Source organism: Macaca mulatta, chromosome 11, assembly GCF_049350105.2.
Source record: "Macaca mulatta isolate MMU2019108-1 chromosome 11, T2T-MMU8v2.0, whole genome shotgun sequence".
NCBI classification, from domain to species: domain Eukaryota; kingdom Metazoa; phylum Chordata; class Mammalia; order Primates; family Cercopithecidae; genus Macaca; species Macaca mulatta.
Window position 1 is genome coordinate 111,296,890 of NC_133416.1, and position 12,606 is coordinate 111,309,495.

General features: G+C 36.1%; 1 protein-coding gene across 2 annotated transcripts in view; it reads left to right on the forward strand.

Moving 5' to 3' along the window:
• Positions 1 to 12,606, forward strand: part of HCFC2 (host cell factor C2) — a 42,177-nt gene that overhangs the window by 9,538 nt on the left and 20,033 nt on the right. For both annotated transcript variants that reach the window (NM_001261732.1, XM_015152547.3), the window contains 4 exon segments: positions 5,498 to 5,706; positions 6,814 to 6,898; positions 8,573 to 8,679; positions 8,785 to 8,973. In NM_001261732.1, coding sequence (NP_001248661.1) covers positions 5,498 to 5,706; positions 6,814 to 6,898; positions 8,573 to 8,679; positions 8,785 to 8,973 — 590 coding nt within the window.

Consider the following 12,606-nt stretch of genomic DNA (forward strand, 5'->3'; position numbering starts at 1 on the left):
TCTTCTAGTACATTCATAGTTTTGTTTCTGTTTAGAATATTAATACATTTGTGATATACTTTTGTGACTAGTGTGAGGCTTTTTCTTTTCCTAATTGATTTTCAATTTTCCCAACACCATTTATTAAATAAGCCATTTTTTTCTATTGATTTGAAATTCCATCTCTGTCATGTCTTTACTGTATAAATGTGTCTTTCTAGGCTTTCTAGACCAGGGGTTGCAAACTATATCCTGTGGGCCTGCTGTCTTTTTTTATTAATAAAGTTTTATTGGAACACAGCCATCCCCATTCATTTTGTACTGCTGTTGGCACCTTTCATGTTGAAACAGCACAGTTGAGTAGTTACACAATAGATTTTATGGCCTGTGAAGCCTAAAATATTTACTGTCGGACCGTTTACAGGAAACATTTGTTGATTCCTGCTCTACACTCTATTCTGTTTCATTAATATATTTACCTTTCTATCATTAATTGTGGCATTGCTATAGGTTGTTGGTATGTGATTTTAATAACATTAAGGACATTTTTCTTTTCTTTTCTTTTTGAGACAGAGCCTCACTCTGTCACCTGGGGCTGGAGTACAGTGGCATGATCACAGCTCTCTACAGCCTCGACCTCCTGTGCTCAGACAGCCCTCCTGCCTCAGCCTCTTGAGTAGCTAGCTGGGACCACAGGTGCATGCCACCATGCCCAGTTAATTTTAAAACTTTTTTTTTCTTTTTCGTAGAGACAAGGTCTTTCCATGTTGCCCAAGCTGGTCTTGAACTCCTGGGGTCAAGTGATCCTCCCACCTTGGCCTCCCAAAGTGTTGGGATTATAGGCGTAAGCTGCCATGCCTGGCCAAAATGTTCTTAAATTTCCAGCTTATTAGTTTTATTTTTCTCTTTTTAACAAGAAATGTATATTGAGGTAGTTTAAATTCATTTTGGAGCTTACTGTGTCTCTCCTTTAATACATGAATTTTGTGAATTTTTTCTTTGCTGAATCACATTTCTAACATTTATTTATAATACCTATATTTATTAGCGATTTTGCCTGTGTTATTTGGGGGAGTAGGGTGCTATTGTAATCTGATTTGAGTATCAGGATTATGTTATCCTTGTAAACATAATCAGGGTTATGTTCTGAGGTCATGGAAAGCCCTCCATCTTTTATTATATTTAAATAATATAATTCTTTGAATATTTAGTAGAAATTTTCCATATTTACCTGGGATTGGTATTTGATCTTTGATTGCCTTTTCAATTTCTTCTTTGAGTATTGGTCTATTTAGGTTTTCAACCTTTTGTAATTTTTGGTAATTTTTTTTTTTTTGAGAAGTTACCCATTTATCTAGATTTTTAAATTTATTTCTAAAAGTTATAAGATAGCCAGGTGTGGTGGTACACACCTATAGTCCCAGCTGCTTGGGAGTCTGAGGCAGGAGGATCATCTGAACCCAGGAGTTCAAATCTAGCCTGGGCAATGTAATGAGCCCTGTCTTAAAAATTTTTTTAATTTATTTATTTAAAAATGTTTTAAAGTTATAAAGACAATTCTCTCTATCTTTAAAATCTCTATATCCGTTGTTATATCTCTTTTCTTATCCCTAAGTGTTAGTATTGTCTAATCAGACTTGCTAGTGATTTGTTATTTTATTTATTTCAAAGAGCCATTTTTTAGTTTTATTGACTGTTTTTCTTTTTAGTTTATTTTCTTAAACTTTTTAACTCTATTCCATTTCTTTCAACTTTTATTCCTAACCTTTTTTTTTTTTTTTTTTTTTTAGAGACAGGATCCCATTCTGTCACCCAGGCTAGTGTGGTGACACAATCATAGCTTACTGCAGCCTTGAACTCTTGGGTTCAAGCTATACTCCCACCTCAGCCTTCTGAGTAGCTAGGACTATAGACACATGCAGCCATGCCTGGTTAATTTTTAAAATTTTTGTTGAGACAGGATCTTGCCAGATTGTCCAGGCTAGTCTTGAACTCCTGGCCTCAAGCAGTCCTCCTACCTCAGTCTCCCAAGGTGCTGGGATTACCCGCTTAAGCCATCATGCCCAGCATCTTTTAAACTTCTAGTAGTTTGAATGCTTTTTCTATCTTCTAATAATTTGAATGCTCCTTAGTTCATTTTTCAGTGTTATTTTCATGTGATTATATCTTTGACCGTATCCCATAGGGTTTGATACAGACTGCTTTTATTGTCATTGATTTCTATTTTCTCTTTAAAAGTAATTTGCTACAATTTTTTAAAGATCTCCAAGTGGAAAGTTTTGTTATTATTGCCAATATCTAGTTTTATTATATTGTGGTCAGGAAATGTGGTCTATAAAGATGTTTGTGTCTATTTCACAGTCAATTTTTGTGATTCCATAGGTGCTCATTAAGACCATGAGTTCTTGACTGTGTGCAAGGTTGTTTATCTATTAAATCAATGTTTTATGTATTTATTATTATTGATTTTAGAGATGTGGTCTTGCTATGTTGCTCAGGCTGGATAACTCCTAGGCTCAAGTAATCTTCCTACCTCAGTCTCCTGAGTAGCTGGGACTGCAGGCATGTGCCATTGCACCTGGCTCTATTAAATAAATGTTCAAAGCTTTTTTATTTTGTGAGTCTAGGTCTTATCAACTTTTGAGTGACATGCTCAAGTCTCCCACCATGATTGTGGATTTGTGTTTTGTTTCTTGTATATCTAATTTTCAACTTGTGTACACTGTTTTGTTGTAGATTTATTTTTTGTAAATGGGGCTAATAGCCAGTATGAACTGGATAGCATACTGGCTGATGTCCATTCTCAACAGTTTAAGCCTATTCCACATTAGTTTAAGATAGTTTTAATATTATCCTTGATTTTCATCACTTATACTTAGATTTGGGGTTCTTGTATTTTGTTTCCTCTGTATTCCTGCCCCCACCATCAACCCTGACCAGACTTTGTCTTATAATAGGGCAGTTTTATTCTGCCCTTGTGTTTTGTGTTTTCCATCTACTCTGCTTTGTTGCCCTTCTTCCCTTTTCTTGCCTATGCCAGATTTTTTGCTAAGTTGTGATGATGGAAAACATTTGCATATGTATATGTATATGTATATGTATATGAGTGTTCGTGTACGTGCATGTTTATACATCTGTGTCTGTGTGTGTGTATATATATATGTTTATGTAATTTTTATTTCCTGTTCTGTGAACTGTCAGTTTCTATCTTTTTATCTGTGTCTATTGTGTGAGTGGTCATTATCTTGGTTTTTAGGAAAATTTGACCTTTTTTTCTGCAACGTGTGCTAAACTTTTTAAGTTTGTCCTTTTTTCTTTTGACATTGTTTATGGTGGGGGTTTTTTGTTTTTTGTGTTTTTTTGAGATGGAGTTTCGCTCTGTCACCCAGGCTGGACTGCAGCCGTGTGATCTCAGCTCACTGCAACCTCCACCACCCGGGTTCAAGTGATTCTCCTCCCTCAGCCTCCTGAGTAGCTGAGATTACAGGCGCCCGCAACCACGCCCAGCTAATTTTTGTATTTTTAGTAGAGACAGGGTTTCACCATGTTGGCCAGGTTGGTCTTGAACTCCTAACCTCAGGTGATCCACCCCCCCTTGGCCTCCCAAACTGCCGAGATTACAGGTGTGAACCACAGCACCTGGCCCTGGCCTGTTTTTTTTTTTTTTAAACTATCTTATTAACTGCTTTCTATATACTATACTTTGCTTTTTTCCCCATTTCTTTACTCTTCCCCTGTTTATTATTTTTCTTTGACTGTTTCCCTATAGTGATCTGAGAATTATATGTGCTAATTTTGTGCATAGCTTAGTTGCTTGGAAATTAACACACATTTACAATGAAAATATCCTGTCAACCTTGGGAATAAATTACTGTCTTTATTTTAACATTCTTTTGCCTACTTCATTTTTCTGTATGTTCCATGTATTTTTGAATCTTAATCCAGGTTATGATAAATTTTAAAAATTAACTTAGTAGTAAATTTTTCTTAGTGGTTATTTAGATCTCATAACCACAGATTTCAACATCAGTTTAGATGTAACCACAAATTACTACCATTTCTCTTATTCAAAGTATTATTTCTTTATTATTTATTTATTTATTTTGAGACGGAGTCTCGCTCTGTCACCCAGGCTGGAGTGCAGTGGTGTGATCTCGGCTCACCGCAAGCTCTGCCTCCCAGGTTCACGCCATTCTCCTGCCTCAGCCTCCCAAGTAGCTGGGGCTACAGGCGTGCCCACCACCATGCCTGGCTAATTTTTTGTATTTTTGTTAGTAGAGACTGGGTTTCACCGTATTAGCTAGGATGGTCTCGATCCCCTGACCTCGTGATCCTCCCGCCTCAGCCTCCCAAAGTGCTGGGATTACAGGCATGAGCCACCACGCCAGGCCTATTCAAAGTATTATATTTCTTTTTCTTTTTCCTAGATAACATCCTAGAATTATTTTCCCCAAAACAATTATGTAGCTAAACTTTGAAGTTTTATATGTCCTGAAATGTTTTAATATTTGCCTTTACATTTGAATAATAATTTTGTAGGAAATAAATTTCTACAAAAGTCATTTTGCGCAAAACTTCAAAAACATCCATGAAACTTAGTGCCAATTTCTAAAGTTAAAAACTATGTAGGACATTGCTATGACATTATAATGAAAATTTTAAAGGTTGCAAAGCAGTATTTTTAGTATGCCTCATTTATCCATATGTGTTTATCCATAGACAGAGGTGTCTTAAGGGATATGTACCAAAATATTTTCAATAGTGATTGTTCTGGTTATCTAGTACCATACAGTAAACTGCCCCAAAATTTAGTGATGCAGAATAATAACCATTTGATTATGTTCATGGATTCTGTGGGTCAGGAATTTAGATAGGCCACAGGAGGGATGGCTGGGCCCTCAGCTGAGAAGTCTTGAAGGGGTTACTTCTGTGCCTGATGCCTCAACTGCAATGGCTGAAGGACAGACTCAGCTGGTTCTGTCACCCTACATACCTGCATATGGCCATCCAGATGGTAGTTTTATGGGAGTTGAACTTCTTACATGGTGGTTCAGGATTCCAAGAGTAAGTATTCTACTTAAGCCGTTTAGGCCTTCTGTGACGCAGCCTCAGAAGTCATATACCCTATTAATCAAAGCAATCACAAACCAGTCCAGAATCAAGGGAAGGGAACATAGACCCAACTTCCCGATGGGAAGAGTGTCAGAGGATTTATAGCTATGTTTTAACACCAACAGTTGGCAAGTTGTCATTGATAAGAGTGTTGGCTAAATGATAACAGGAATTATTCTTAATCTCTTCTGCTCACTACTGAGCTCCAGAAGAGTGCCTGGTACATAGTAGTGTTTGATAAGTATGTATTGTATGAATGAGGTTTGGGGTTTTCTGCTCTCCTAATGCCTTTCTGTACTATATGAACTTTTCATAGTAAGCACATTTTATCTTTATAAACAGAAATAAAATGCAAAGAAAGGGTATATATTATCTGAATATTTTAATTTTTCCTATGATATTCTAGATATTTAAATGATTTTTATGAGTTGGAGCTACAGCATGGCTCTGGTGTTGTGGGTTGGAGCATTCCAGTGACTAAAGGGGTTGTGCCTTCTCCAAGAGAATCCCACACAGCTGTTATATATTGCAAAAAAGATTCTGGAGGTCCGAAAATGTATGTTTTTGGTGGAATGTGTGGTGCTCGCCTGGATGACCTATGGCAGCTTGACTTAGGTAAGTTTAACTTGATTCAGGCTCAGGAATAAGGCAAATTAAAAGATGCTTTGAAAAATATTATTGATTGCAGTATTTATTGAGTTGTACTTAGATTTATAACTAGCACTTGTGGCCCCAGGGACAGCTGATATGTGATATGAATGGTTGCTGATAAATCAGATTGAGAAAATGAATGTTTGGTTTATGATAGTAACTCTCTTGTGCGTTCTGTAAACAGGGTTACCGTATGTCCTGGTTTACCTGGGATGATTCTGGTTTATGCTTATTGTCTTGTGTAATTATCAATAGTACAATACTCCCTTTCACTCTGAAAAATGTCCTGTACAGGATGATAACTTTATATGGTTACCTTATCTACAGGAAATGTAGCATTAACAATGTTATTCGTGGTCAGTAGAAAACCCTTAAGTAGTTCTCTCTAAAGGGATCTTAGGAATGAATGATTGGAGGGTAGTGTGCCTCTCACCTTTGACTATCTTCTGTCCAGTGTACTCTTACTTTAAATGATAAAATCTCTAATATTCTTAATTCAAAATTGGTAGTACCCTAAGCACACTTATTTATTACAAATACAGTCATCCTTCGGTATCTGTGGAGGATTTATTCAGGACCTCCTGAATACCATGGATATCCTGGATACCAAAATCCATGGATGCTCAAGTCCCTGATATAAAGTGGTGTAATATTTGCATATTCTCCCATATACTTTAAATCATCTCCACTTGAGATTACTTATAACACCTAATATAATGTAAATACTATATAAATGGTTGTTATACTGTATTGTTTAGGGAATAATGACAAAAAGAAAACATGTTCAGTGCAACCAAAGTTTTTTGTGAATATTTTCAATCTGTGGTTAATTGAATCTGTTGATGCAGGACCCATGGATACAGAGGGCTAACTGTACTAACATTAAGTATAAATAGATTTCTGATTGGCAGTTTATGTAAGCTGGAAATGTTTAAGATAATGTTCAAATAATTGTTTTAAAATACTTTGTTTCATTTTGGTAAGTCCTTGTTTTATTTTTTGAAATTATGCAAGTTGAGGTAATTTACTGTTGTTAGATCAAGTTGCTAATATAATTATTTTTACTTTTAGAAACTATGTCATGGTCAAAACCAGAAACTAAAGGGACAGTGCCACTTCCACGAAGCCTTCATACAGCCAGTGTTATAGGAAACAAGTATGGTGGTTTTTTGTATTTTGCTTCTGTTTTTTTTTTTTTTAAAAACAACTTAAGAAGCCCACAAAGAAAGTAACGCTAGTAGTTTCTTAGAAATAGATTATGAAGGTTAATAAAGTTTGATTGTGCTTACTGGAGCTAAAATAATTTGTCTGTAGAAGCAAAAATACTTAATATGCCATTTTCTTATGCTCTCTCTTTTACTTCTTTGCATTCCTTATAATGCCTTGCCCAGAGTAGGCTTTATGTAAGTGTAAACCTGGGTGTTGCCAAACTAATCACCTAACTCACTGTTTCCTTTTTCATATTTTTGGTATTGCTTCATTTGTGCTGAGGCACATGCTCTTAATGATTATGCTTTAGATGGCAATATAGAGTTGATGGTTAGAATACAAACTCTGTAACCAGATGGCCTAAATTCAAGACTCAGCTTTGGCACTTGTCCTTTATGACCTGGGGCAAGAAAATTTAATATGTTTGTACCTCACTTTCCTTAAGTATACAATGTGGATTAAAGTAAAACCTACTTGACAAGGCTGTAATGAAGACTAAATGAATTAATACATTCGAAATGCTTAGAACAGTTTCTGGTATGAAGTGAGCACTCCATAAATGTTGGCTATTACTACCATCAACAAATTCCCTTATTTGTGCAACATTGTGCCACAATTAGGAGTACTGTTTAATCAGAATTTAATGAAATAGTTACTACTTCAGGGATTCTACCTTAAATGTAATATTTTAGGAAATGATTGTTGTAATTTAGAACCTAGTTTGTTTTTTTTTTAAATAAACTCAAAACCAAACAGGATGTTCTTTACATTTAAACAAAATCTTAGACATTTTTATACATTTTTTTAACTGAAGAGCCATTTTATAAAATGTAATTTTCCATTGAAACCCCAGCATATAAAATGGATTTTAAAAAACAGAGCTCTGGCCGGGCATGGTGGCTCACACCTATAATCCCAGCACTTTGGAAGGCCAAGGTGGAAGGATGGCCTGAGCCCAGGAGGTTGAGTTTGCAGTGGACCATTATCATGCCACTGCACTCTAGCCTGGGCAACAGGACAAGATCCTGTCTCAAAAAAAAAAAAAATCTCGGATTGGCATAAAAAAAAAATAGATCTCTGGTTGACATCAGGTCACATGGGCCCTGACTTCTGCCTGATGAGCCTTTCTCTTCCAGCAGCCATCAGGCTTGTCTTCAGAACTCCTAGGGCCCTAAAGGAACACAGTTTAAAGTTTTTTGTTTAAGTGATATCAATGACCAAAGTTATATGAAATTTAATCCTCTTTGGTTACTATATGCATACAATTTTAAGTTTGACTTTGGATGTCATAGATCAATTGAGTATCTTTCTGACTGAGGTACCCTTAGTATATTATAGGCAATATTGATTTTTAAATATATTATAATCAAAATATTCTTCACTTTAAGTAACTTGCCAGAGAGAAACAATTGTGATTCTGTATTGCTTCATAAAATTGTAAACTCTTGAAAGAAGACCACTTTATTCATCTTCTTATTCCCATTACCTTGACAATGGTAAGTGAATGAATAGTTCTGGAGCTCTGAGTCAACTGATAGGAGAGTTTTCTATTCTTCGCACTTCAAATCCAAGAAGTAAAATGAAATAAGCTACTTTATGTTTTTGTTTTGTTGTTGCTCAGGATGTACATTTTTGGTGGATGGGTCCCACATAAGGGGGAAAATACTGAGACTTCACCTCATGATTGTGAATGGAGATGTACCAGTTCATTTTCTTACCTAAATCTGGGTGAGTTTTTTAAGAGTTACTCATTGAATTAAACTTTATTAATAAGGTGATTTTTGTAATTTTGTTAAGAAAAAAAATTAGTCATGGATATTTCTATCTTTTCAGATACAACAGAGTGGACCACCCTAGTATCAGATTCTCAGGAAGATAAAAAAAATTCAAGACCAAGACCAAGAGCTGGCCACTGCGCTGTTGCAATTGGCACTCGATTGTATTTTTGGAGTGGAAGAGATGGCTACAAAAAAGCACTGAATAGTCAAGTTTGCTGCAAGGATCTTTGGTATCTTGATACTGGTAGGTAAGAATAGTTAACAAATAAACTTTTTCCTTTAGGTAAGCACTCAAATGTCTGCCTTTTGAGACTTACTGTAAATGCTACTACCTCTGTTTCCCATAATTAAGTATGAATAGAAGAAACAATATGTGTAGTTATTCTCCACTCCTGAGAAGTATATAATTATCCTCTCCTTGAGTGTAGACTGGATTTAAAGACTCCTTTGCAAAGAATAGAGTATGGAAAGGGAAAATAGTAGCTTTACAGAAACCTGGCAAGCAGGAGAAACCTGGCAAGTACTACCTTAATCAAGTGATCAAGGTTAATATCACTAGTGATAAGTCAAGTTAGTATCATTTACTCCCTAATATCATGTGATAAGTAAAAGTACCTCGGTGGTATTCCCAAATCCATAATCTCAGTCTAACTATGAGAAAATATCAGACAAGCCCAAATTGAGGGACATTCTAGATCTTCTACAAAGAATATGTGAGCAGTACTATTCAGAAGTTTCAAAGCGAAGGAAAACAAGGAAAGACTAAGAAATAATCAAAAAGTGGAGGAGACAAAGGAGACATTACAGCTGAATGTGATGTTGTGTTCTGGATTGGATCCTGGAACAAAAAAAGACATTAATTGAAAAACTGGTGAAATCTGAGTTGTCTATAGTTGAGTTAATAGTATTACACCAATAATTTCTTAGTTTTAACAAACGTGCTTATATTAGGGGAAGCTGGAGAAAAGGGAAAACTGGGGCCAGGGGGTTATGGCAATGCTGTACTATCTTTGCAACTTTTTTGCAAACCTAAAATTATTTTAAAATAAAAGATTTTTAAAAAATAGAGACTGGGTGCAGTGGCTCACACCTGTAATCCTAGCACTTTGGGAAGCTGAGGCAGGAGGATTACTTGGTGCCATGAGTTCAAGACAAGCCTGGGCAACATAGTGAGACCCCCATCTCTATCAAACAAAAAATTAGCCAGGTACAGTGGCTCATGCCTATAGTCCCAGCTTCTTGGGAGGCTGAGGCAAGAGGATCACTTGAGCCCAGGAGTCTGAGTCTACCTGCAGTGAGCTCTGATTGCTCCACTGCACTCCAGCCTGGGTGTCAGAGCAAGACCCCATCTCTAAAGGGGGAAAAAAATTATTAGAGCGCCACAATTTTTAAAAATGTGTACCTCACATCAATTTTTAATAAATATTGATTGACAGCTGTGTAGCAGGAATTGTTCTAAATGCTGAGAATATAGCAGCAAACAAGACTGGTAGTGCCCCTGCTCTCACAAAGAACTTACATTCTGAGGGGGTATGACAGCAAGGAGATAATGAGCAATAGTGAAACAGATTAACAAAATAAGTTCAGTTTCTGTTAATCATGTGAATACATGAGATAGTGGTGTTAGGTATTGGGCACAGGAGTGGTGGCTGCTTCAGGGTGGGTAGTCAAAAAATGATTCTGTGATGAGATGACGTGGGATGTTATTCGAATGGTGAGAAGGAGATACCCACATAAAAAGGCCAGAGAAACCACTGCAGGAAGAGGGAACAGCACATACAAGGAGTCTGAGATGGGAATACTTGGCATGTTTGGCAACAGATTTGAACTGGGTAAACAAAGAAGAAAGTGTAGGAATGGAGGTTAGAGAGATGACCACAGGACATAGGGCCTTGAATGTGGTGGTAGAATTTCTAAGTTATTTTTGAAGTGCAGCAGGAAGTTATGTGTAAGTTTGAAGGAGAAATGTGACACATTCTGATGTACATTTTGAAATGGTCACTGGCAGTTGTATGGAAAATGAATTCTAGGTGCACACTGCAAGACAAGTTAGAAATCTCTTGCAGTAGTCAAAAAAGTGTTTTAGACTATAGTTGGTGACAATGGAGGAGGGGAGGACTGCATAAATTCAGGATACATTTTGGAGTTCTTATTGACAGAACCGGATGATAATTTGTGTGGCAAGCGACAGAATGGAGGATGAAGTTTTTAGCTTGAATTTTACTGAGATAGAGAAGACTGAGAGAAAATAACATTGTGGAGAAAGTCAAGAGTTCCATTTAGACCATGCTAAATTTGAAATAAGATCAAGCAGGCATTTGAATGAATAGATGAATCTAGTGGCCATTAGAGAAATTAGATCTGGAGATGTAATATGTGATGTTACATGAGAAAAATAGATTATAAAACATGTAATGACTCCAGTATTTTCAAAATTATAAATAGAAAACTTGGAAGGACACACACCAAAGCATTATCTGAGAGCTGAGATTATACATTTTCTTCAAAGCTTTTCTGTCATTACTTGTCTGTATTTTCCACAGTAGCATGTATTGTTTTTGTAATGTAAAAAGAGTTTAATTTTAAAATTAAGATAGTTGAAAAAATAATGAAACAATTAAGAGAGTAAATGCTGCCTATGAAAGAAGCATGTACTAGCAAGCAAGAAAAAAAGATAGAAAATTGAACTTACTGGTTCATGTTGGAAATTGGAAATTATTAACTGAAGTCTAAGGATAAGCTTCAGTCTCTGAAATTGAATGAAAAAAAGTGTATGACTGAATTTTCTCTGTAGGGATTATATCACTTTGAGCAGATTCTCTAAGGGATCTATGACTTAAAAAGATTTAAAAAATTGGATTTGAATGGCCTGTTTTTCTATAAACCTTTTCATAATAAGCTTTAGATATCAGTATTATTCTAAAAGTAATCATGGCCACGATCATAAGGGCAAAATATAGATTTTGCTTTTCCTCTTGATAAGTTAGCATCAGTTTTGGTGGAAGAGGGGGCTCATCTTGTTTTGTTTTGTTTTGTTTTTCACTTTTAGTTAAACTTTGTGCATTTGATAGCATGTAAAAGAGTAATAAAATTCCATGAGGCTTTCTATGAAAAATCACAGTTCTTTGCTCGCACCTTTCCTCATTTTACTTGCTTTACAAACATTTGTTTGTTCTTAACTCTGTTAAATGATTCTTTAGGTATTAACTTCCATATCTCTATATCACATACATATATTATTACTTTGATATATATATATTTTTTTCATTTAGACAATAATGTGCTCACTTTCTGCTATGAAAGTTGAGGATTTATCTCTTCCTCCCACCATTCCTTTTTTTTTTTTTTTTTTTTGAGATGGAGTCTCACTCTGCCACCCGAGCTGGAGTGCAGTGATATGATCTTGGCTCACTGCAACCTCCACCTCCCAGGTTCAAGTGATTCTCCTGCCTCAGCCTTCCAAGTAGCTGGGATTACAGGTGCCAGCCACCACGCCCGGCTAATTTTTGTATTTTTAGTAGAGACAGGGTTTCCCCATGTTGGCCAGGCTGGTCTTGAACTTCTGATCTCAGGTGATCCGCCCACCTCGGCCTCCCAAAGTGCTGGGATTACAGGCGTGAACCACCATGTCCAGCTGGTAGTACAAGTCTTGATAAGGGGGTATTAATTTCAGAGAAGTTATGCTTTTATAAAATATCATGTCCAAGTTATCTTTGCTAACATTAACAGAATTGCTAACACGTATGCTGTTGGCTGAAAATTGGCTCATAAAATTAAAGAATATTAGAACTTCTAAGAAAGATAAAATAATGTAGCTTTATTACTTGGCTCCCCTTGCCTCTCCCCAGCCTCCCTCAAAAAAAACTCCTTCTAGGAT